The following is a 27,477-nucleotide window of genomic DNA, read 5'->3' on the forward strand; positions in this document are numbered from 1 at the left end:
TAAAACTTTATATTACTCAAAATTGGCTTGATAATTCAAAAATGTCATGGGATGGATTTAAACAAGCTGCTATAAAATTATGTCAGCACACAACTTACTAATAATTAATCAAAATATAAGTTCTTATTATATACAGTATTGGGATAAATTTTATAATCATATTTTTAGTTAATCTTATATATTTTTCCTTTGATTGCCTTTAAGAAATTATCTGAGGGAGTTAACAAAATATATTTTTCTCAGGATATTCCTTATTTTATTGTTTCATTACCATATTTATTACCTTATCTGTTAGAAGATATAGGCAGTTAACACTCTTCTACATAGTTAAGTGTTATAGTCTTATCAGTTCTTTCTATAATTACTTGATAAGTTTTAAAAATTAAAAATATTGGGGAAAAAAGGATGTCCGTGGTGTAAGGGTCATTGGCCTTCACCATCTTCAGTTTATTTTCTTGCTATGTTAGTCCAGTGTTCCATGACCTCATGTGTGTCACCAGTCCTTCTGTCCACCTGAATCAGAAGATTCAGTTAAGTACCCCATCTCTGCCTTTGAGCATTTAGCTTTTTAATGTTTAATGTTCTGTAAAGATAATAGTTTGTTTTGTATGAAGCAAATCTCCCCCACAAAGATATCCATTCATTCTACCTTTTTTTTTGCTTAGTCCCTGAAAATTACATGCTTAAGTGACCTTTGTGTGCTAGATTTATTAACGCTATAAAGGGCTGGGCTGAATCCCTCACTTAGTACCAAAAGTTAGGTGGTACTCAGCTGTCATATGCCATGGTGTCCACCAGTTCCCAGGCTGTCATCCCAAAGAAATGGACAGAAAAATGTCTAAGTAGTATGTATGGGAGATGGAATGTTAAGTAAAAGACCAGTTCTCGTAGAGTTTTTAGTCAAGTCCAGAACAGAAGCTGCTATTAAAATAGGAATAATTAGTTGGGCATATACAATAGTGGAAGATAACTGTAATAATCAATCTGAGGAGGTTAGAAAAGACTGAGGAGAGAGAGACTGGAAAGGCAGTATACAAAAAAACAATGTGATGACATCTGCACAGCTCCAGAGTATGCAGCAAAGTTCAAACGGTTTAAGATTTTTGCTTGGAAGTGTTTGCATGGGTATTTTATACTCCAAGTAGACTTCAGAGAGTTCTTCCTCAGAGAGTTAGCAAATGCTGGAGGTGCAATGAAAAATAGAGAGATAACTGGGACCATATTTTTTAGGAATGAATCAAATTGGCAGGTTTTACTGCCATTTCACCTAAACACCTCCATGCTTCCACAGGTATGTCATCTGGACCAACAGCCTTTCCATTCTTCATCCTCTTCATAGCTGTCCTTACTTCCTCCTTGCTAATCCATTGTACTTCATTATTCACTATCCCCACATCATCCAACCTTCTCTCTCTCTCTCTCATTCATCAACCCCTCAAAGTACTCTTTCCATCTCCTCAACACACTCTCGTCGCTTGTGAGTGTTTCCCTCATTATCCTTTATCACCTTTACCTGCTGCACATCTTTCCTAGCTTGGTCCCTCTGTCTAGCCAATCGGTACAGGTCCTTTTCTCCCTCCTTAGTGTCCAACCTTTCTTGCAACTCTTCATATGCCTTATCCTTAGCCTTCACCACCTCTCTCTTTGGCATGCACCTCATCTCCTTATACTCCTGTCTACTTTCCTCATCTGTCTGACAATCCCACTTCTTCTTTGCCAACCTCTTTCTCTGTATACTCTCCTGTACTTCCTCATTCCACCACCATGTCTCCTTGTCGTCCTTCCTCTGTCCAGATGTTATACCAAGCACCTTTCTAGCCATCTCCCTTACTAGCTCTGCTGTAGTTACCCAGCTATTTGGTAACTCTTCACTGCCACCCAGTCCCTGTCTTAACTCATCCCTGAACTCCACCTCATAATTGCCCTTTTTCAATTTCCACCATTTGATCCTTGGTGCTGCCCTCACACTCCTCCTCCTCTTCTTGATGACCACCATCATCCTACAAACCACCATCCTATGCTGCCTAACTACACTTTCCCCGGTCACCACTTTAAAGTCTCCAAACTCCTTCAAACTGGCCCTCCTACATAAGATGTAATCCACCTGTTTGCATCTTCCTCCACTCTTGTATGTCACCCTATGATCTTCCTTGTTAAAATACATATTCACTACAGCCATGTCCATCCTTTTCGCAAAATCCACTATCATCTGACCTCCTGCATTCCTTTGTTTAACACCATACCTACCCATCACTTCCTCATCCCCTCTGTTCCCTTCAGCAACATGCCCAATGAAATCTGCTCCAATCACCACTCTCTCACCCTTGGGTACAGTCATCACCACTTCATGCAACTCATTCCAAAATTTTTCTTTCTCATCCATCGCACACCCAACTTGTGGAGCATATGCACTAACAACATTCATCATTACACCATCAATTTCCGACTTCATAAACATCACTCTGTCCGACACTCTCTTCACCTCCAAAACACTCAAGTGAGAGGATGCCTGAGGAATGGAGAAAAAGTGTTTTGGTACTGATTTTTAAGAATAAGGGTGATGTGCAGAGCTGTAGTAACTACAGAGGGATTAAACTGATCAGTCACAGCATGAAGGTATGGAAAAAAGTAGTGGAAGCTAGGTTAAGAAGGGACGTGATGATTAGTGATCAGCAGTATGGTTTCATGCCAGGAAAGAGCACTACAGATGCGATGTTTGCTGCGAGAGTGTTGATGGAGAAGTATAGAGAAGGTCAGAAGGAGTTGCATTGTGTTTTTGTAGACTTAGAGAAAGCATATGACAGGGTGCCTAGAGAGGAGTTGTGGTATTGTATGAGGAAGTCAGGAGTGTCAGAGAAGTATGTAAGAGTGGTACAGGATATGTACGAGGGCAGTGTGACAGCGGTGAGGTCAGTGGTGGGAGTGACGGATGCATTTAAGGTGGAGGTGGGGTTAAATCAAGGATCAACTCTGAGCCCTTTCTTATTTGCAATGGTGATGGACAGGTTGACGGACGAGATCAGACAGGAGTCCCTGTGGACTATGATGTTTGCAGATGCCATTGTGATCTGTAGTGAGAGTAGGGAACAGGTGGAGGAGACCCTGGAGAGATGGAGATATGGTCTAGAGAAAAGAGGAATGAAGGTCAGCAGGACTAAGAATATATGTGTGTGAATGAGAGGGAGGATAGAGGAATGGTGAGGATGCAAGGAGTAGAGGTGGCGAAGGTGGATGAGTTTAAATACTTGGGATCAATAGTTCAGTGTAACTGTGAGTGTGGAAGAGAGGTGAAGAAGAGAGTACAGGCAGGATGGTGTGGGTGGAGAAGAGTGTCAGGAGTGATTTGTGACAGACGAGTACCAGTAAGAGTGAAAGGGAAGGTCTACAAGTAGTTAGAGAGACCAGCTATGTTATATGGGTTGGAGACAGTGGCGTTGACAGAAAGGCAGGAGTTTGAGCTGGATGTGGCAGAGTTAAAGATGTTAAGATTTGCACTGGGTGTGACGAGGGTGGACAGGATTAGGAATAAGTATATTAGAGGGTCAGCCCAGGTTGGAAGGTTTGGAGACAAAGCCAGAGAGGCACGATTACGTTGGTGTGGACATGTGCTGATGAGGGATACTGAGTATATTGGGAAAAAGATGCTAAGAATGAAGCTACCAGGTAAGAGGAAAAGGGGAAGGCCTAAGATAAGGTTTATGGATGTGGTGAGAGAGGACATACAGGTGGTTGGTGTGACAGAGCAAGATGCAGAGGACAGGAATAAATGGAAACAGATGATCCACTGTGGCGACCCCTAACGGGAACATCCGAAAGAAGATCGAATTGGCAGATTTAAAAAAATTCTCTACAGAATACTTGATTGTCAGAAATGTTGGGGGAGAATGTCTGTAATTAAGAAAATGATTCTTTTGAGATGGGTCACAGGATCTGAATTGCTTATGCATAATAAGGCCTTACTAAATTTAATTGTATTGGATGCCAAAAAAGCAATGAACAGGAAATGGAAATCAAAATCTAAACCAACTGTAATATAAGTATTGAGTACTGTAAAATAAATTAAAGCTTTTCTGGTGGGTTCTTTAGACACTGGAAGGAACCTAAAGGATGCCTAGCTTTACATTCTCATTCACCAGGAGAACAGGAAGGTCTTGAACTTAAAGGCAGTGGGCTCCCCCTTCCAATTATGTACCTTACCATTTGTTTTATCTACTGTACCCAGGGTTATTTGCCAAGTGCCTGGCAACAGTAATAGCCTATTCCAGGACCAAGGGGGTCCATATTTACCCATACCTAGACAACTGCATGAGTCTCACAGCTCTATTGCAGAACTCCTTTTGGCCATGTAGATCACCATGGATGACTTTCGGAATGTGGGTTTGAACCTAAATGTCTAGATGTCACAAATCCTGCACCAGGGTTACCTTCCTAGGGGCAAAATTAGATTCTGTCCAGCAGAAAGCCTTCTTGCCAAAGGACTAGTTTATTGTCCATTCAGAATGTCTTCTCCAAGTCAATACATCATAATAATAAGGAAGTTTGAGGATACTAGGGTACATGCCCTCATGTGTCCTAATGATCCCCTAAACACTTCTCATGAGAAAACTACAGTGGTTCCTAAAAAACACACCAGTAATCTGTGGAAACACCAATCCACCCCCCATCCATGCTTGTAAAAGGAGATCCGAGTCCTTTCCCAACTGCCTGAGACAATCCTGACACTAACCACTGGCAGCTCAGATCTGCCTTGGGGAGTGTATCTAAACAACTTCAGAGTCCAGGGAGTCATGTAAAAAACAACAAATCAGTATAAAAGAAATACTGGCAGTAATTTTGACCATGAAAGCCTTCCAAAACAAACTGTTATCGGGAACAATAAAAATACTGAGAGACAAAGAGATGATACAACTTTGACATGGTATGTCAACAAGCAGGGGTACAGTCATTCCTGCCACCTTTGCAAATTAGCTGTGGAAATGAGCCCTACAGCTAGTCCTGACCCGTATGAACTAGTACATCCTAGGACATGACAGCTTGCTGGCAAACACCCTCAGTATACCTCTCACAGACCCCAGTAAATGGATGATGAAGAGAGAAGAATTCATAGATCTGACACAAGGATGGGCTCTGTCAGACAGACCTTTTTGCTTCCTTTATAAGGCACAGATCAGCAAGTTCTGTTCAAGAATGCCCACAGATGGCTGTGGAGAACACATGCCACCTTCACCTCTTCCTTTGTCTTCCCCCTCACTACCCTTTATCCCCAGGGTACTACAGAAAGTGAGGGTAGACAGGCCAAGAATGAAACTCATTGCTCCTTAGTGGCCTAAGCAACACTTCTTAAGTGAGAGGAGAAACACAACACCTTCTCAGATCATGGAGCTCCTAATGCAGAACAAGGGGTCTGTCATAGATCCCAACTTGAGGAAACTCATTCTGAAAGCCTGGATTATTGGCTGTTGATTCTGCCTGGGCAGTCTGTTTCAAAGGCTATGCTACCATTCCTAATAAGCTTGAAAATTAAGTATCAGAAAATCCTACTCAGCAAAATAGAAAAGTTTTTCTTTATGGTGTAAAAGAAATGGTATTCTAACCAACAAACCAAGTGTACTTTCCCATTGTACAAAGAAAGCTTATCTTACTGAAGTCTTAAAGTGCATGCTTAGGCTTTTTCTGCCGGCCCACCTATGGCCCCTCCTGCATATACTGGCCCCCATGTGAAAAAATGTTTGAAGGGTGTTTGCATCTCAGGCCTCCCAAGTGAAAGCCTGACCCACTTGGGAACTACATTGCATATTAGAAAAGCTAACGTTCCCACACTTTGAACCAGTAGCCTCTGCCTCCCAAGTATTTACTTGGAAAACTGCCCTGCTGCTGGCACTTACCTCAGCTGAGCTGCAAGCTATTGTGTGTAAGGAACTTTTCCTTATTTTCCAAAGGGACTTTTTGGATGTGCACAAACAACTAAGGTTTTACCTTCACAAGACTAGATTTCCACATAAATCATATCAACATATGTTAAGGAGGGAAGAGCTGTGAATAAGTTGATCTCCTGAAAGTGGACTGCTAACTATATTACCTTGTGTTACTCACACTATAGAAAACAAATACCTGGCAGGGTCAGGACTCATGCCAGCAGGGCATCTACCACATTATTTTCAAAGGAACACCTACTGCTTGGTCTACTGTACAGAGCTTCTGAAAACATCATCATGTCAGTGCTGTCTCAAGAGGCAGAGCCATGTTTGACTCTGCCATTCTGTAGCACTTCATGTCCTCAGCAGAAGACACTCTTTATCTACCCTATAAACTTACCCAGAGGTAATCAGTGTTAGAAAAAGTGCTCCCCCGGGGGTCATTAGCCTAGTAATGGTCTATAAATCTTTAAGTCTAATTACTGCATTATCAACTACAAAAAGCATAGTACAGTTGTGTTCTTATTTTACTATAACTGTATAATTGTAGGTCAGTGTTGCAGTACCCTTACTCTCCCACCTACCCCTTTATCCTGCTGCCCCTGCGGTTTGGGTGTGTCCCCTATCACCTTCTTCCACCTCCCTGTTCTCTCCTACTCCATCTAAAGTGACACTTCTACCTGTAGTGTCAGAGGGGCAGGCAGTGCTCTGCCCGAGAAACTTTTGGACTTTCATACTACAGGTAAGAATGGCCTGAAGATGGCACCAGCTGACCAACTATTATACCGCCAGCTGCCTGAAAGGATGTCCCCTGTCTGGAGGATGGTGAAAGCCTCTAGTATTTGGACTGACAGCAGAATGTTAGATGGCAGGAGCTCCCCAGATTAAGTACTGTAGCACTGATCTGCTCAAACATCTACAATTATGGTAAGTTATGAACACAGCTGTACTTCTATGCAAATACACAGCTCTATCCCAGTGGACAACACACACGCATAGGATATATTGTGTGTTTCAGAATAGAGAGCCAAAAATCAGTAAATGGAATTAAGTGCTTTGCAAATACAGTACAAACAAGACTACACCTGCTCAGTTAGCTGCCATAAAAATCGGCACATTACGCTTTACATACTTGGGATGCATACTCTGGTAGTGCAGTGTGTTAACTTTCTTGCATGATTTATTATAGAGCTGAGTATCAAAACCATCAGGGTTATTCAAGACACAAACATTAAGAAAATGTATTGAGGTTCAGGAATGCTTAATGTGAACATTTTACATCAGACCACTGATTTTTTTATAGTCCACAAACTCATTCAGGGTCTCTATTGAGATGGTCCATACAAAGAAAACTGATAACATGCAAGAGAGTTAACGCACAGTGTGATGCCCGTGCCCTGGCCCAGCAATCAGTGAGCCTCAATCCTCACCACTAACACCGGTGAAGGGCATCTCATATAGGGGGAAAGGATAAACAAATACACACAGTAAAGTGCACTTTCCCTTAAGAGCACACAGAGATCACAGTCAGTCTGAAGCTCATCGCTCCCTTGTTCTCCAGGTCCCCAATAAGACTCCCCAATGGCTGTAGGGTCCAGATCTCAGCCTAGTGGGCAAGCTAAAACCTCCAGCACCCTCTCTGTCCAACCAGTGCTTCGTGTCCCTGCCCAAGTAGCTGACACACACACACACACACACACACACACACACTTTGAGTTTATACAACCACGCAGACTCTCCTGGGGAAGGCTGGCACGGGTTCTCCAGCTGTGCCCCTTTTCCCCAAACTATATGGTAGTACCAGCTGCCACCACCCACTAATATTTATCAGCTACTCAACGGCCCTTAAAAGGGTGTCCAATTATTACTGTGCAATATTATTATCCAATTGGTAGTATAGCCCAGGGCTAAAGCTGTTAAAGTGGCTTTGTACAATTTTACCAAACGCATGCAAGTACTCTAAAGAGCTTAAATTATCTCTACAAAAACAGCCACAGTTGAAAGTGTGTAAAAATATTTAATAACAAATAGTCAAAACACAAGACAGTACTTTTTACTACACAGTGCTAGTCAAGAGTTCAGAGATCACAGAGAAATACTTAAAATAATTCAGTAGTGCAGTTCTGACATCACAGAAAAAGACAGTCTAATCTTTCTAGTTTCTAGCTATTTCTAAGAGAAAACACAAGTCTAAGATAAACTTACATATAGAGCAAAGGCAGTGCTGAGTTGGATGGTCAAAACAAAAAAATGCTTAATGCTCTCTGATTCTCTGTTTTTTAAATCACATTCCTGGTTCACATTACATCATTCTTCACACTTCCCTGGTTTCCCAGGCTAACAGAATCTACATTTGCATTCTTCACCTTTCCTTTTGTTATCTTGCAGCTGGTCAGAAAGCAAAGCAATAAAAATACATTTGCATGTTTAAATCTAGCAATTTAACTCTTGGTTAAAACAATAGAAAGAATGTCTTCATTTAGACATTTTGGCACCGTGTTTAGATCAAAAGATCACAACGTGCTTTACTTGGTCAGCTTTCTGCCAGCAGAGTGCACTGTTGTTACATTATTTTCCAGTTCCACAGGTAACACTATTTTTAGCATTTAAGACAACAAGCCTGTGGTTTACATTAATATTTACAAATGACAGAATTATCTATAAAATTCTATCTGGCTAGGCTGGCAGCCTTCACACACTGCACTACCAGAGTATGGATCCTAAGTATGTAAAGCATAATGTGTTGAAAGGACAATTTTATAGACATGCAAGACTGAATAGAAATGATGAGAACATGCTTTCCTCTTTTGATACCCTGAGTGAGGACTTTTGCTCTAGGGGGTAAACGGAATATGAGATACGGATGGCGTGTCACATAGAAATAATTCAGCTAGACCCTATTTTTCTAACTATATGGTTGACGCTGTGGAAAGACATAACAGAAATGATTTTAGAATGTGTGTTACCTGTTCAAATGACATTCAGCATATCTGTGATATCATTAGAAAGCACTGGCATATTTTGACCACTGATGCCAGATCCAGGGACTTCCTTGGTGAAGTTCCACACTTTTGCTATAGGAATAATAGTTCCATTAAGAAACTGCTGTACTACAAACCTCTAGTTAGCAACAGATCCTGTATTTTGGTTAGGAAAGGGACACATCCATGCAGATTATGTAACATGCAGAAGTACTTTCACACTGATGATTGTTACTGGACATACTTTTAAATTCAATTTCTATGCTAACTGTACTAGTAGCAACGTGGTCTATTTGGCTGTTTGTATCCATGTGGATGTTACTATGTTGGTAAGATGAATTGAATGCTGAAGAATCGTATCAGGAAACACTTGTATCAAATATGTGACAGTAGGAATGCTTTGTATAAGCATTTTTGTAACACTGGTATTGAACATTCCTTTTAAGTTTTTAGATTTGGAATTATTGAATGTAGGAGCCAGAGGAGGTGATATCAAAACAATGACAGAATGCTTATAAGTTAAATGGATGTTAATTTTACAATCTTAACAAAGGAAAATGATTAAATGAGCATATACCTTTAAAACCTTTGCTGAGGTCATGTGACTTGACCAGGTGCTTTTGAACCTTCCTGACTGTATTTAAGCACTGCTTGGTACTTTGTTTTTAGATCTGATGAAGCACATTTGGTGTGATAGCGCTCCTCTGTTGTATACTTTTTACAGTTTTTTTTTTTATTTTTTAGATTAAACAATAGTTTTATACAGTGCTGTGTTAGCTGGTTCTTTTGTTTTACTTGCTGCTTTTGAATTTGTTATTGAACCAGCTTTTACCTGCACAGTTTGCTTCTATTTCCACAGCTGTAATGATCATCACACAGAGCCGTAATTGTCAAAACGTTTTTCTACCTGCTGCCTCCAGTTTTGATTGTTTTATTAGAATTTTCTCTGCCAGACTTGATAGCTCTGTGATTGTCTTAGTGTATGTTTTTCCTTTGCTTATCTATGAATTTGCATATCCTTTGTAAGGAGAGAGAATATTATGTAGAGAGTAAGTTTTCGTTTAACTACATGGTCGCTTTTATTTTTCAGGATCTATGCAGCATTCTACCTCTCTCACGCATGATGATGGCTTTGGAAGGACATGGCCTAAAAAACAGTTGAAGTACGTATCTTTATTTAAAACTTAGTGTTACCAAATTATTCCACTTGATGAGTTAGATCTGGTTAAAGCTGGATTTGGGAATAAATGTGATCATAAACGGTGATAAAGCAAAAGTTATTCAATGATGTTGAGGATTACACTAACCACTGTGAGCGTTCTTTAGTTTTCCAGTCATGGTGCTATAAAATGGATAAAGAAAGAATTCAGCTTAGTTTGGAAAAGAAAGTGTAAAAGTATAATGAAGGCACTTCAGATGAAGGTACAAAAGTGATGTAAAATTGTAGCATGTCTTGGAATCAAATACAGTACTTTCCACTGCAAATTTGCAGATACCACATTTAACTATTTATGCCAACTTTCTTGCAACAGTTGCCAGACTTCATTGCTCATTAAAATTAGCAATGTATAGAGCCTTGCCCCTGTGGTGTGGAGGAATAAAGCCATGACTGTGACCCAGGTCACCTGTGCTTATCTAATGGCATGGGTTGCTGGGGGTGGCATACAGGGAGGATGGGCTTAAGTAGACAGTTCCAGCTCACCCATTCTGGGTACTTGTGTGGCAAATTCTCGCTCATTCAGTCACCATGTTTCCACCATAGTCTGGAAGCCATATCAAGCCAAGTTAATTCCAAAGGGAATGTCTTCAAAATCCAAGGAAGTCATTCTGCCACTGTACTCTTCCCTTATCAGACCCATCCCTGAATCCAGTGCCCCTATGGTGTGTATAAATTAAACCATATTACCAAGTAAATCAAATGCTTTAAATCTTTCAACTGTGCTGACAGATTAACACAGCCCTCATTATACTTGGCCTACAGGCAGCTCTTAGGTGACCTTGATCTTGCTTTTCAAGTCACGAAAGACCCAGTGCTGCTTCACCTTCTGTTTCTTTGTAAAGTCAGAGGCTGTACAAACATTTGCATCTGCGATCTAAAGCTGCATCAGCAAGTAAACAAGACTCTCTGAAGAGACAGGTTCCTGCTAACTCACTCTTTTCCTGGCCTGTGGAATAAAATACCACTACAGGTCCAAAAACATACTTTAGATTCCTTTTAAGGCTAGTCTTGATGATTGGATGGGTAGACTCGTATTTTCACCAGGATTATCGTGTACAACCTTGCTGGATTGGGGGAATACGTGCTCAAAAAAGGAAGTATGAATTTTTAAGTGTGTCTTCTTAAAGGTGTGTACCTCTAAGCATCTTGTAGTTCACGTGATCGCTTACCTAGTATTGTTCACATGTTCCATGTTCCTAGGTACAGTATGTGGCACAATACCTCCTGTGCCTAGGAACTTTAATTTCTCTAGGGCCCTGTTGAGCTTTAGTCAGGTCTGTAGTTAAATTCCAGTCAGCGGCTAATATTGTAAACCCTTCCTGAAAGCCTAGCAGCTTTGGGGCCTGTATCTTGTAGCTGTGGTAGTGTTTTTGAGGGGTTGGGGGGTGACAGTTCTCTAGATCAGTATGTATGTATACCTTTTAAGAAGCTTTCCATGGGCTTGCACATGTGTATAAAGACTGAGTATGTGCAAGCCTGACTGCCATTTTGTAGAAAGCTGTTGAGATGTAAGCATGCACTTCTGTGTAGTCTGTCAGTTAATTTATATTTTGTACTCCTGCTATCTACCCTGATGTGTTTCTGTGTAATAAAGTATATAAACGAACTACCCTGCCTGTTAGTCTTCAGTTGTAAATCAAGACAAGCGACAGTTCAAGAAGTTTAGATCCATCACTTTGAACTGGATTATGAGTAAAGTCACAAATGGAAATGTCATGGAATGGGGGTTACCAGTTTTGTCGGATGTGACTACCTCTTTAGATCACTTCCTTTCACTCTTTTGATCTCTGTAAGTAGGAAATTGACTGTGGATAACCAAATAATGCCATTTGTACATTAATTAACATAATTGCTTCGTGAAAGGTGCTTAGTTTCTCTGAGATGATGTATAAACGTACATACCCAGAGTAATAATAATGACTTCCCCTTCAGTGTCAGAATATAGCATCATGAGACTTTGTAAACTGTCTTCAAAATAAACTAAGTTATTAAAAAAAAATCTAGGGACAGTGATAAATAACAATTAAAACTTTGACTGGTGTGTGGAAATCTAAGTCAGAAAAAACACATTCTGTTGCCCATCTTGGTCATTGTCCCACCAAGCACCTCACTGATCTAACCATTTTATTCCTTCTAATGTGGGAAACAGATATCTGTTACAACACCTCTGTGAAGTTAAGCGTGGCTTTCCAGAAACTAGACAGTTCTGTCCTCTCCCAAAGTATAAGAGCATTTAAAAGGAAATGGATGTGTAGTCCGTCTTCAGTGACCACCTTTGCTTTCTTCCAGGGCTGTTTTTGAACCCTTGAATGTAGGCATTATAGACCAATGCCCTGCCACTGTACTGCTCTATAAAAAGCATTCAGAAACTTGACTACCTTAAAAATGATATGAAGAAAGGCAAATTCATTTCAGTTGAAGAATCACTGCTATCCTGTATACTTAGTAATAAAATTCATGTTTAGAATAATAAAACAAAAAAAAAACACATCAACATTGTGACTTGCCTACTGTTCATTTTTGCTAATCTCCTTTAGGAGGCTTTTCGTAAAAAAATGACAGATTTACAGTTCTGATACAAGTTTGGATTTGAGCTTTGGGTGACCGACATATTGAGTATTAATTTAGTCTGTATTCACTGAATTTCTTTAATAAAAGACGTGCAGCATAGTAAAGGTATTTTGCTTTAAAACTTTGAGCCCTGGTCTTGAATATCATTTACTAGTACTCCCTGTATTGTTTGACCCTGAGCAATCTTTTGTTTATTTGCTGCTTTATAAAATGAATACTGCATTTGCACTGTAAATGATTACTACAACAAAAAGAAAGATTTTTTTTTAATAAAGACAGTGTTGTTGAAATAAAAATCTTGATCAGCAGTAAGCATTTGCAGAAAATAACTTTTTTGTTAATGTATTTTCTTTTTTTTTTTTTTAAACTGTTTTACAGACCATTATCGCAAGCTGTGTCCTTAAGTATTCCATTTGGACTGGACAGTGATATTGACATTGTTATGGGAAACCCTATTTTGAGGTCAGTTAGTACAGATAGCTTGACACCAAATGTCTACCAGGGTCCAAAGAACATGACACGAACTGCCTACTCACCTCCTGAAGATCTTACTGAACTTTTAGATAAAGGAAGTAAGTTAAATAGCCCAAATGGAATTGTAACTTCACCACGGATTTTGAAGCATCCCCTGCTGCCTAGTAGGAGTGGAGGAAATGGTAAAGAATCTGGTGGAGTCCATGTGGAAAATGGAATGGTAGGTGACCGTAACAGTTATACTGAACCCCCAACAATTGAACAAGCACTGCAGATAATCCACAGTTCAGACAGACTATTGCCTGAGGGAGCTCCAGATGAGTTTTACCTTCACTCTCCAGAAACAGCTGATGGTTATTCAAAGCCAAGAATGCTTGAACAGTCCCCATTTGACTCTCATCCTCAAAACAGATCTATTGATTCCCCTAAAGGTTTAGGAATATACAGAGTTCATAGTGAGCCAACAAATGGATGCCATAAGAGTTTGGAAACATCACACCTGTCAAGAGATGATGACTCTGTTCTGAGAGACAATAGCTTAGATTCAGATGCAGAAGATGCATCAAAGCTACCCCATGACAAGGATGCAACCAGCAGAGATGACTGTACATCGTGCTTGAGTTCTATCAGTTCACAAGCTGAAAGTGTATCTTCTAGTTCAGGTGTAAAAATGACTAGTTTTGCAGAGCGTAAAAAGAAAATGGCACCTCCAGACAACAAATCTAGCAGCAGTAGTTCCCAGAAAACCACACCAGACAGTTCTGAGTTAAATGCTCCTCAGATGGCCACATGGGCTCAAAAGTCTGAAGATAGTCCTAGCAAAAGTCCCACCCTAAATACAGAGATGAGCCAGCTGGGGACAAGACTGGAGGAGAAACGTCGTGCCATTGAAGCCCAGAAGAAAAGAATTGAAGCCATATTTACAAAACACAGACAAAGACTTGGGAAAAGTGCTTTTCTGCAGTTGAAAAAGAAAGATGATGGCAGTGATCCAGAAGGAGACTCTGGTACAGAAAACAAAAGCCTCACCTTAGAAGAACGCCTCTCAAAAATAGAAGATGATGAAGAGATTCATAGTCCAAGTCCAGTGGGTAATAGAGAATCGGGGACAAAAGAACCATCTGATTTCAGGGAAGTACCTGGGAAATCTAAATCTGAGAAGCAAGTTACATTTTCACCAGAGATTACTAGAGGCGATTCCCCAGACAACCTGGGTGAATACAATAAGGCAGTTGCAAAACTTAACTCTGCGCTGAGTTCACTCCAAATGGATATGCAGAGACTAGCTGAGCAGCAACAAAAATTGATGAACAAGGAGAAGAGTAAGGCTTGGGTTATTCCCGTGCCAAAACCTGTACCCCAGAGGCCCTCCAGAGAATCTCAGATTTCCAGGGCAGTGGAAGCCTCTTTGTCTCCTTCCCCATCTCCATCCCGCAAGTCGGCCACATCTTGCCCCAAATCACCCCAGCCAGTTCATAAAAGACCCAGTTCTACTCCTCAGAAGAGCCCAAAACATACAAGGCCAGCAGAACTGAAGGTCCCACCACTGACTCGAGTACTGACTCCACCTCAGAATGTGGACACTATACCTCACCTTCGCAAATTTTCACCAAGTCAGGTTCCTGTGCAGACTAAATCTTCTGTTTATCTTACAGATAACGACAATTTTGGTTATGGTTTAGGTGACAAGTTCAGGCAAAGTGGACTGTCTGATAAAACAGCTTCAGAGTCTGAAGAGTCTTCTGAAGCAGGGTCACATGAGTCTCATACAGAACTTGAAAATGATGATAACATCAGACCCGCTGGTCTTTCAATCCCACGGAAAGAAACTGTTGGGAGTCTGCTGTCTTCTGACACTGCAAACAGTGACTCCCAGAAGCATAACCCAGAGGAACAAAATGTGAAAAGGATAAATTTAATTGAGATACCGTTGTCTCAGTTGCAGGTTCCTGATGAAGGCACCGATGATTTAGAACATTCCAGAGAATCTTTGGTGGACCAGAGTGACCCTGAGCAGAAGACAGGAGTTGGATTCTTCTTCAAGGTTTGTATTAGTTCTCTGCTTCTGTTCCTGAAAGGTACATGAGGTTTGTGTATCTGGGAGCATTTACCTGTGTATGTACCAACAGCAGTCAATCCAAATGTGCTTTAAACCAGCTAAGTACACTATAAGGTTCATCAGGCTGTTAAATCTGTGCATGATGGTAGTGTTACATTTTCATGGAGTGGTTATGTTCCAATGTTCATAAAAAGATAAATCAGTTAAGCACTAGAGTGGTGCGAGACCCAACCTTAACAATGTTAAGCAGTTCTTTCTTAAGTTGTTAAGGTTGGGTCTTGGGCTAAGTAATAAAATCTACCAGTGCTAACAAGCAAATGGCAGTGGCAGAATAAAAGATTTGGTTTTGCCTGCTGTCCATATTGATAAGGTACTCCTATCTATTACAGACTTTTAAAGTATCTAAAATAACAGAATGTGTGTGCATCTGCATTTTTTATGAAGGATACAAACTCTGAAACTAAAATTGATGTCACTGTTCAGTGACTTCAGTCCTCTGTGATTTATCTGAAAACCACAGACTTTGAGGAACAGACCAAACAAGTGAGGCAAAAATCTAGGCAGTCTGTGAAAAACTGGACAGTTTAGAGGTACGGCAAGATGAGTCTAAATGTAAGGGACTGTGTTGCTGGTGTTTAAGCAGCTAAGTGCTTTTCGGCTTTGAAAGCCAGCAAAACAATGTTTTTTTTTTCTTTTTACTGTAACTAGTAGTAATAGAGCAGATGTAGCTCAATGCACTTATTATGTTGAGGTTTGTTCCTGATTGGTTGAGAGCTATGAATGTAGGACACGAACCATCTGTTTGTGATCTTGAACAATCTCAGAGCTTCCAGGAAATTTTCCATAAGGCAGATTTGCTCAGAGTATTAACTTTGTAAGATTTAACCGAAATAGACACCCACCTGGTTAAAGTTAACAGGAAAAACAATACTCCTTCTCAAGAGTGATCCTACAAGCTGTCCTAAAAACTATAGACTAATAACTTGCCTTCTGACGATATATAAACTATATAATGGAATTGATGCCAATAGAGATTATAGTCGGGTAGAAGAAAAAACAGTTGTGGCACTAGAGCAAAAGAGTAATAAAAGAAAGTCATATGGAACAAAGAATCAGTTGTTGTTAAAGTCATAATGGAGAACTGTAAAAGGAGAATAATCTAAGTATGGGATTAATAGACTACAAAAAAGCATTTGACAGCTTAAAGGAGTGCTTACGAATGTGTAAGATACACCCTGCATTGATCAGTTACATTACAGTAACGATGAAACAGTGGCAAACCAGTCTACAGCTAAGCCATGATAAAGGACAAATTATTATCTCAGGAATAAAAATTCAAAGAGGGATATTCCAGGGTGACTGTCACCGCTGCTCTTTTGTCTTGCCCTTAATCCATTCAGCTGTCTATTTAGCAGATTAGGTCATGATTACGGTTTGGCTCCTAGAAAACAAAGTGTAAAAACTTCTCATCTTCTTTTTGTGGATGATTTAAAACTGCATAGCTCATCAGATGAGGAACTGAAAGCACAACTGCAAGTGGTCATAACGGTCTCATATGATATAAAATGTCATTTGGTTTTAATAAATGTGCAAAAGCAGCCTTTAAAGCAGGAAAGCTGCAGCATCAAGAAAATATTAGTCTGGGACAGGAATGTGATATAAACGAACATAAGCTGGAGGGAGCATATAAATATTTGAGAATTGACAACAGATCGACAATAAAACATAAAATGTAAATAAAACTTGGTAAGGAATATTTTCGAAGACTAATATTGCGGTGGTGGTGCTGCGGTAGCGTTGTCGCCTCACAGTTAGACGTTGCCCGTTCGATTCTCAGTTAAAGCGTCTACTGTGTGACGACATGCGTGAATGGGCGTTCCTTCGTTGAAGGTTGTGCGTTAGGCCCGGCAAGCCAGCATGTAAAACTCTACTGCCAATCATTAGCGGACCGGAGTTCCGCTGTGGCGACCCCTAACCGGGAAAAGCCGAAAGACACACACACACTAAAATTAATATTGAAATAGCCCTTACCTCTAGCAATAAAGGCCAAGCAGTAAACCATTTGCTCTTCACGTCCTTAGAGTAGTTTTGGGGTGAGTGACTAAGGTCATTGGATCATTTGGCAGGAAAATAAAAAAAATGCTTCACACTTATCAGGTGATTTATAAAAATTAGTGTATACCAAGATTATGTATTCCCCATTCTGAAGGAGGTATGGACCTCTTCAAAATTGATTACATGTATAGATCTGCAGTTGCAGGACTTTCATACATATCTGCTGACTTCACAAGATCAAAACAGTGAAAGTTTTAAAAGATGAGAAGAGCAGGTCTAAGATGAATTCCCTGCTTAGTTTAGCAGAAGCATATGGATGTCAGTTGGGAACGGAAATCAAACCAGAAGTTGACAAAAATCAGGCAGCAACTGAATGTGCCAAAAAGCAAAAGAAACAATATAAGGTAAAGGATCAGATGAGAAGGCAAGAAGTGTGGAAAAGGCATAAACATCATTTCAAGTACAGAAAATTCCTGGAACAACATGTCAATCAGGATCTGACACAGGAATGGTTAAGGAGAAGTGAATTTAAACCAAAAGGCGAAAAGTTAATGTTGGAGGCCCAAGATAGTGGACTATGTGCATGATAGTTTACAAAGTCCGTTGAACATTTGGGAGAAAGAGATAAGTGTAGGTTTTGTAAAACAGAATTGGAAACAGTCAGACATACTGTTGCTGGGTGTGATGCACTAATGGCAGAGGGCCTATATACTGAAAGGCATAATAATGTAGCAAGACTGTTGCATTGGGGATTATGCAAACATTACAATATTGAAGTAGCTGAGAGGCATTGGAAATGTGAGCCACAAAGCATTGTAGAAAATGAAGGTTGTATCACATGGGATCAGCCGTTACCGACAGTTCAAAAATAGATGCAAGAAAACCAAATGTAGTAGTCCGTGAAAAGAAGATAGAAGTAGCATTTATCATTGAAATTGCTGCACCTAATGATTACAGTGCCTTAGGTACAGAGAGAAACAAAGTCATAAAATGCCAGGATTTGCAGGTAGAAACGAGGGCAGTGTGGAAGGGATACCCAGACAGTTCCAACTGGAGCAATGGGCGTCATGAAAAAGAATTTACAGTCATATTTAAGTATGCTACCCATACACGTAACTCTGTAATAACTGCAGGAGGAGTAAAGTCTGCACACGTGGGTGCTGCAACGAGCACTTTCGGCTAACATCAAGGACTGAAACGATACTGATTTTGTGAACTCTAATCTACTTTGACTTAGGAATGGGGTCCATTCCCATCATGGTATTAGAAGCCCAAAAGACTTGGAGAAATTAAACTGGCACAAGGAGAAAACAAGCCTATATCATTTGCCCTTTAAGTGCCTTAGCATTCGACCATCCCCATTTCCCTGCTTCTCCTTTCTTTTTCAAGTATCTTTTTTAAAAGGTTTCAAGATACATGGCGATTAATTTCAAGATACATGGCAATTATTTTCAAGATACATGGCAATTATTCTTTTGAATACCAAAGATGGGCAGTTACCACTGAGATCTGCACACACACTGGAGACTGTCTATACTGGCAGCAAAAATGTACATATTTATTGCCAGGAAGCCAGATTATTGTTGCAAAACTGTCACAATGCAAATGGAAAACATGCTGCAGTAAGTGTTCCACAGAAGGGAAAATACAGTAAACATCTGAAGTAAACAGACCTAACAATCTCCCAATTGTTCTGTAAAGGGTGAAAAAGGTTAACAGTTTGCATAAATATTCAGTAATAAACACAATATTTCTTCAAATAGTGATTGTAAGAAGCTCAAGTATAGAAGCCCATATCTTAGTAAGGCAAGCTGTTTTCTTCTCCTGACCACAGGATATTGTGAATTTTCTGGGTTTGAAAGAATTCTTTTACTCCACTAACTGTGAGGCAAAGCCTCATTTGTGTGACAGTCTGTTACTTGCCTTAACCAAGAAATTATTTACTTTAACTTTATTCCTTTTGTCCCCTACTTTTCAAGATCACATACATGCATCTATAATCACCTCAAATCTCCAAAGAAGTCTTGAAAGCAGTTTCCAAGACCAAGAACACTGCTTCTGTGGGGCAGATAACATGCCGGACTGCCTACTGACCAGCCTGAAACAGGATCTGTCAACCCCCATAGAGAGGCTATTCAGTTTTAGTCTCCAAACAGGGTTTGTGCCAGATGAATGGAGGACTGCAACAGCCCCCCCCCCCGTGCAAAGTTGGAGAACCACCCCTCCCCCCATAATAGTTGAGGTGTTTACCTTACAGACACAGGGTAAAGGGTTTGAGTCTTACCTTGAGAAACAAGGCTCGACTTAATGAACATTTTTTTTCAGTGTATTAGCCTAGGAATCACAAATGAACCTATCAGTTGACCCAGGTAACTACTGACCCATAAGTCTGACCAACCTCATCTGTAAGGCTATGAAGAAGATCTTTATGGAATTGATAAATAAGAGCATAGATAATCTACAAGCTCTTGACCTAAGCCAGTTTGGTTTTGTCAAGGACAGAGCCTGCCTTCTTAACCTGGTTGACTTCAAGAAGGTTACTGAAGGAATTAATGAAGAAAAATCAGTACACAAACATATCTAGACTTGGATAAGTAGTTCAACACCATTCCAGTCTTGAGTATTGTTGATAAACTCTCCCAGCTAAATGTTAATCCCGACATAACTTGTTGGATAACAAACTGGCTAACAAATAGAACCCAAGAAATTAAGGTAGGAGGCTGTACCTTCTCCAAAAGACCTGCCACTAGTGAAGCACCCCAGGGCTCAGTCCTTGGGCCACTCTTCTTTGGTATTTACTTCTCAGAGTGCTAATTTAAAGGGATTTTTAGCTGACCAAGTTTACCCATGACTGTAAAATTGGTGGAATCATAAACTCTCTAGAGAACATCAAGATTCTCCAAGAAGGCCTTTCCCAAACAAATAGCTGGTGTCAAACCTCTGCTTTTTCAAATATGACATCCCTATCCCATTGACAACACACCCATGACAACTGACTGGTGGTTTGGGTCTTGGGAACCTATGTGGACAACAAACATTCCTTCAATCACCATGTATCCACCCTTGTAGGAACGTCCTTTTTCATTGCGCAACTTATTAGTAAGGGTTTGTCAGCTAGGTCTAGGAATGTGACCATTCCACTGAATTCTGCAGTTATTAGGAATGAATGCAATGCCCCCTTTAGGACATTTCTAACATTAAACACAAGTTGAATGACCGGAATGCTTTTTCATTAAGAAAACCAAGGACCTAAATCATAAAGAACTACATTGACTATCTCAAAAGTCTTTCCCTCTTCTCAGTATTGTACAGGTTATATTTTTAAACAAGAACCATCTTTATTAAATTATCATGTATGACATAGGCAGTCTTAGTTGCAAACATTATACATTACAAACTATGGAAACACAACTGTAGCTGCAAAAGTTATACATTATCCTGTCATTGTCAGTCAACCATTACATAGCTCATTCAAATCCTGCCTTCTTTTACACCTTGTTCCTCCTGTACATGTATTGATCCCGCAATTCCCATTTTTTTCTGTGTAATTTGCTCCTACCCTTTTCTAAACATCCCAATTCCAGTTGTTTTATCTGAGTTACCATCTTTGCTACTTCTAGTAAAGTTGGTTTAGACGTTGATTTCTATTTTCTAGTAAATGTGTTTTTGGCAGCCATCATAATTAGACTCCGTAAGGTCTTACTATGGCTAGGCAATTTCAATTCTGTATTGTAGCTCAAAAAATAATTTCCCTAGTTACTCCATTATGCTCACCCAGCATCTCTGACAGAGCAGTCTGCAGGGAATCTTTAAAAGTCTGCCAACTCATTACACTCCCAGAAAATGTGTTCTCAGTTACCTCTTTCTTCCCCACCACACCTCTAACATTTGCTGTCAACCTGAGGAAAAATTCTTTGAAGTCTACTTGGGGTATAAAAATATCTATGTGAACACTTCCAAGCAAAGATCCTAAATCTTCTAGACTTTGTTGCATATTTGGGAGACATACATATATCCCTCATTGTTTCTTTGTGAATTGCTTATCCAATGTCTCTTCCCAATCCTTTCTAACCTCCTCTGATTGATTTTTGTAGTTATCCTGCAAAATTTGATATGTTGTACTAATTATTTCTTTCTTAGCAGCAACTTCTGTTCTAGGTTGTACTAAAAACTCTTAACAGTGCTGGTCTTTCATTTAGGACCCTCCTGTTTCTGTCTCTTTGCCTATACTTTAATATCAATCCTTGATACGGAAGGCAATCTCTAACCTGCAGTCCAAATAAGTTATTGGCATCTTTTCATTCTATTACCTTTCCCCTCTCTAGTTATTTGCTCCCAATAGTATTATGCAGGCTATTTATGGGCGATCTCTTTTGTCTCATCTGCTTCACATTCTCAAATCCAGTGGTGGGAATAAACACCCGCTCAAAAGATTTTAATCTCTTCTGCAACATAAGTTGATGATGATGGAGAGATATATATATATATATGTATCAGAGTATATCACTTTGACATCGTCTTCCTCTGTACATAAAGCAAAATACTTCCCTTACTCTGTTTAAACGTAGTCTGGGGGAATGGATGGGAAACCACAAATTCACCCCTGGTTTGGCACACTTGTCACTAATGGATAGGGGTCACATATAATTGATCTGCCTGGATCTGGGTAATTTGGACTTGATTTACAAGGGCTAAAACTTCATGGGAATACAGGGCTTAGTCATCTTTGTGGATCAGTAGCCTGGTAAATACCTATATACCTATAATCCATGACACAGGTTAGGTGAAGTTGTCATTCCTTGGGTCACCAGTTTCAAGTTCAGAATAGACATAGAATACATTGTCATGGCTAATTTGACATAGTTTCTGCCGTGAAAGTACTATATGATGCTCTTCTAATTCTTTTGGACTGCCAATAAAAGAGTGAAAATTTTCCTTGTTCTCCAGCCAAAACAATTAAATGTCCCCCTTGAGCTGGGGTTCCATGTGAAGCATCACTGTAGATGAAGAGTTTCAGAATTACAGACTTCAACAGGGACTGAAGTGTTACTGTTTGAGAATTATTTTCCTGAGCAGTCTAGTTTGTTTTGGGTATTGACTATGCAGTGGTGTGTTCTGTCTGAATTGCCAAACAGAAAGGTTAAACTTTGACATCTTGTCTACTTTGCCTGGCAACACAAAATTTGTCCAATTTTTGATCCAAGTTCATCACATTTGGGGGTCCGCTGCCATTGATGTTTCTGTGAATGAAGATTTTTTTTTAAGTCTGTCTTGTTGTATCACCACCATTACTTCTAATTATAGAGAAGTCCAGTCCCATATAACATTGAGTCAATGCTCTACACAGCTAACCTGAAAAATAACTTTTAGGTAGTGAATAACTGAAGTGACAAAGATTTGGAAGCGACTTCATACAAAAGCCATTCATGTGACAGACAAGCACTCCAGTGATGTTTTTATTCTCATCTAACCAGTAAAACACTACAAGGTTAGCTTGTGAGATCCTCCATCCTAATTTAGTAGTGATTTCTTAAACTTTGTACCAGCAGAGCAGTGTATCTGCTAAGTCATAAACATGCACCTTGAGATTCCACAGTCGTCCCATTATACATCTTGCTGCAGGAGAGGGACAGACATAAATATCACAGGAGAGAGTTTTGTACCTTACAAGAATATAGACTTAATGTCCATGGAATGAACTTCCCACTGCTTTTACTGGATTGTGGACAGAAGAAGACAGAGATTCTGACTGGAAGTTCTTTCCTGCAGAGTTCTTCAAACTCTCCAGGAATGAGATGTGCTTTCGCTGTTCATTTTGACTGTACATACCCACCTAATAAAGATGCATTTTTCCCCAAGTTATCAACCTGTTAAAAAGAAGCTTATCCTCCCAGCACTGAAGTGCATTCTGTTTTGCTGACTCAAATTAGTGCATCATGGGTCACATTGGAGTCGGGGGGGGGGTGCACCTGATCACTTCCTTGTTTTGCGTTAATATTTTCTGCAAATGACAAGGTCAACAGACCCTTCTGTGCCTGCAGTATCAGCTGACTGCAAAAATGTCAAGTAACATCAGTTCTTGTGTCTTCTAGATTTACTAGCCCACTCTAAAATTTCAGCTGTATGTTGTACCCCTTTGTCTCTGTCCTCAAATGTTATAGTTTGACTTTTTTTTTTTTTTTTAGACTGAATCTACTACATCATTACAGCACCACACCTTGACTGCTTCACTCCATTAGTGCCATATTCTCCCTTACTTCAAAATTCTTCAGCCATTCATGTCCATTTCTGAACTCTTTGGTATAATTTCCAAAAAGTCATTCAGTTCATTGTCATTTTTATTGATTTGCTGGTCCTCATTTTCTGTTTTGACTTTGCAAAGTCTGGAAAGAAACATCATAATGCAGATACTGAATTGTCTAATAAATATCACAGGTCCATCCTTGCCTTTGATGGCTCTAAGTCATTTTCAGTCTGTACAGTCAGTCTTTTTGCAGCATACTTTGCTCCAATTTCAAGGCTCTCTATTGTACTATGAAATTTCTGTAGTGCTCTCTGAAATTTCTCCCAGTTTTCAGCCTTAGCAAATGTTCTCCTTAATACATGTAATGCTGAACTATATTATTCTGCTACCATGCTTCTGGATGACCTTTCTAGACCCAGGCAACTCATCACTCAAGGGAGATTTGGGTTCTAACCATACACAAGCCACTATGGATTAAATTAGCAAATGTTCTGCATATTTTTTGTCATCTAATCATTTGCTTAATCTAATGCTATTTCCCAGTCATATGCATTATTTGCTGTTAATTTTAATTAACATTATTTCTGTTAGTGTCCAGGTGTGTCTCTTTCTGGGAGCCCCCTACTCCAAGGACTGTATGCTGATGTATCTCTGATTGCACCATTACTGAATTTTCCATCATTTCACTGAATAACTTCTGATCTGGACTATGAATGTTTAACCAGCAATGAGGAAATGTATGTCCACTTTCTGACAGTATCTTTGTACTCATAATGCTTCTGACATTAAAATTTGCAAACTGATCTCTAGTGTGAAGGTGCAAGGTTGAAGTTCAATAAATTCATAACGGCTGTCTGTAAAGAGCAGAGGCTTGCCAACTGCAAGCCTTAGGTTAATTCTGATGTACTTCAGATAAATGCCGCAGTTGCCAGAAAAAAATCTGATTCAGGATAGAAATACATTCACGGTCCTTGTTTCCTGAACTACAAAGCAATTTCTGTTGTCAGTCCACCAAAGTATGTCAAGATTGAAGATACAGTTTCTTTAAAAGCCTTTGCTTCTTCTCCATGGTCACATTCTCTGAAATTTGGAGGACCTCATCATGGTGACTTTAACACCCTTTGAGAATGTTGATACAGTAATGTCCAAAGCTGGTGAAGTCGAGAATAACTGGTTGTTTAAACATCTCTGTTTTATTTCCCATTTCTAGGACTATCCCTGCCCTTTTTAAGGACTTCTTACTCAGCAACTAAAGTACCCCAACTGGAACTACTACTGTTTTAGTATCGCATCTATTTTGTCATATTTTCTGTTTTCTGTGTCTTGGTGGAACACTGTGTCTTGGTGGAACACGCACTGTTTTCATCTCCATGCTTGAAAGTCCTGCTATAACTAAGTGTATCATTTTCAACAGTTTCCTCACCTCACTCTGACTTAGTCTGCTGGTACAGCTGTGGAACCATTTTCTCGAAAAGTCATGCGTGTATGTGTAGTATTACTTTACTTACAAGTGTCCCAAAATATTTTGCTACAAAAATTTGTACAACTGAAACCAGATCCTTTGGCAAGTAAGGTTATGTTGAATTTTTCTGTATCTTCAGATGTTTATCTTTTTTTCCATTTAAATTGTTCACCTCAATTTGGCCATTCATTAGTCTATTGAATGTTGCTCTGACTTGCAAGAATCACCTGCTATAGTTTCTGATGGATTCATACCCAGTTATGGCAGTCTCACTGAGTTTTTGTTTTTGTCTGTTGAAATTACTGGGGTTTTTTGTGGTTTTTTTTTTTTTTTTGTCAAGATATTCTCTCTCTTGAGATATGTTAATAGTTGTCAAAGGGCCTGATGTCTTTCTCCTGAAAGTGTGCTTTGAATTGACTTCAGGGGGACAAACGTAAGTTTGGTGCATATTAATGCTAACTATCTTGTGCAGTAAAACATGTAGTATCTAGGAACATAAAAACAAACACTGTCTGAGAGCACCATATTATGTTTGCCCGTCTAGCCTTTCATTATTATGAGATGCTATCTGACTCCTGTACTGTGACCCTGTGACCAACCACAACTACCCACGGAGTTTATTACAGTAAAGAATGCATGTAGATTGCTAGATCTGTCTTCAGCATTACTCGCATGCACATGCCACATGGATACCTAAGGGCAGTGTAGAGCTACTAATCCACCTGCAATATGCTTTTGGAAGGTGGAAGGAAACCCAAGTACCTAAAGAAAAAACATGGGAAAACGGAAAGCTCCATAGAAGGAACCCTAGCCAGGAATCAAACTGGAAAGCCTTTTGCTATGAAGTGACAATGCAACTTTGTGCCACTGTGCTGCCCACATCCAACTGCATCTTTACTCATAAATAAGTGTATAATCTGCCATAGAAACTCTTTCTCTCTCTCTCTCTGTGATAACCTTATCAAATTTAGAGTATCCCTCGTCCAGATGTTTTTCTTCTGTCATGAAGATAGCATCAAATCTCTGTATTAAACTAGAAATAACTTTGTCTGTGTTCAGTCCACTTCTGAAATTTCTAATGTTATGTCCTGAACTCTCCCAGTAATATTAGTGCAGCTGCAAGGGTGTGCTTTCATTCTACCAGGTCGAGAGAGAGAAGGAGAAAGTTCACTTTGTAGTCTGTCTTCCAACTTTCATTGGACTTATTTTCATCAAACACTGTATAGTTAGAAACTATCCTGTGCGTCAGTGAACATTTTGATCAAATTATTTAAAATTTTCACAACATTTTCAGATTGGAACATCTGATCTACATAACCAACCACTAAGATCTCCACAGTTAGTCTCAGTCTTGGTAGTACCCCAACCCCTTCACTTTTTCCTATCAACTTCCAGAATAGGGACTGAGTCAGAGACTTTGCAGAGTCTAGGTAGATGACATCTGTGGACACTTCCTCCTGTCAGGTTTACCTGTAACCCAGTCATAAAAACAAAATCAGGTTTTACTGAAATTCCCTTCTGGCTGTGAACCTACATTGGTTAGTCTCCTGGCAATTGCTGTCCTGTAGAGAAATGGTGATTACCTTCCCATCAGAATTTTGTCCATAACCTTTTCTGCCACTGTTAAGCTACTAACCTGTAGTACCTCAGGTTTTCTGCCTTCCCTACTATACAAGGGTACCACAAGTGCTGCCTTCTAGTTCCTTGGCAGATTTGCAATAACCAGTGATCTTTTGAAGATCTCCATTAGGGCTTCTGCCAACATACTGGCTAGATTTTGGAGGACTCTGGGAGACCGCTTATATGTTCCCTTTGTTTTTTTCCTTCATGAGGACAACCAGTTCCTTCTCAACCTCCTGTCTCTATTCTGGATTATGTTCCATATCTTCCCCATTCTCCCCTATCTGCTTCCCAGTTTGGCACCCTCTGGTAGGCTAGCTTTCCTTTGTTTGTACCAAAGCCAAGTATTCATTCAGTACATCTGCTTCTTCCCAATCTACTATGATCTGCCTCCCAGCTTTGCTTAACCTGGCCAATCCTGTTCTCCCTTTCTAATTTCTGTTATGTACCTAAAAAAAAGCCATGGCTTCCTTTCTTTATTCGTTTTGCTAACTGTGTTTCCATTTTAGCCTTTGATGTTACCATCTTTACTGCATTTTTTGCTAGCTTCATTGTACTGTGCCTCTTCCAGCCTTACTCCCTCCTTTCCACTTCTCATAAGGCCTGTTATGGTTAGCCTGTGTAGCAACAATAATACCCTATTTTTTTCTTCTTCCTCACACCCTTCTGCATAGCTAAGTATTCCCTCCCTGACATATTCAAATAGCATGTTTACTCCCAGTTTCCTAGCTTGTCATATCCCTCAACACACCATAATCCACTCTTTGAAAATCCTAAACCATCATATTTTATCTTTTTATTTTTCTTTTCCCCACAGAAAATCACATAATGGCATGATTACTGTTTGCTAATGGTGCCTTTAGTTAGACATCCATGA

The 27,477-nt window shown here is 39.8% G+C and overlaps 1 protein-coding gene across 1 annotated transcript in view; it reads left to right on the forward strand.

The window, feature by feature from the left end:
- Positions 1 to 27,477, forward strand: part of CAMSAP3 (calmodulin regulated spectrin associated protein family member 3) — a gene marked incomplete in the record, with an annotated part of 1,204,937 nt that overhangs the window by 968,266 nt on the left and 209,194 nt on the right. The window contains 2 exon segments of the mRNA XM_044084445.1: positions 9,987 to 10,059; positions 13,065 to 15,204. Of these exon segments, the coding sequence (XP_043940380.1) occupies positions 9,987 to 10,059; positions 13,065 to 15,204 (2,213 nt within the window).

Source organism: Protopterus annectens, chromosome 9.part0 (assembly GCF_019279795.1).
Source record: "Protopterus annectens isolate FY-2018-M chromosome 9.part0, PAN1.0, whole genome shotgun sequence".
Lineage (NCBI taxonomy): Eukaryota > Metazoa > Chordata > Ceratodontiformes > Protopteridae > Protopterus > Protopterus annectens.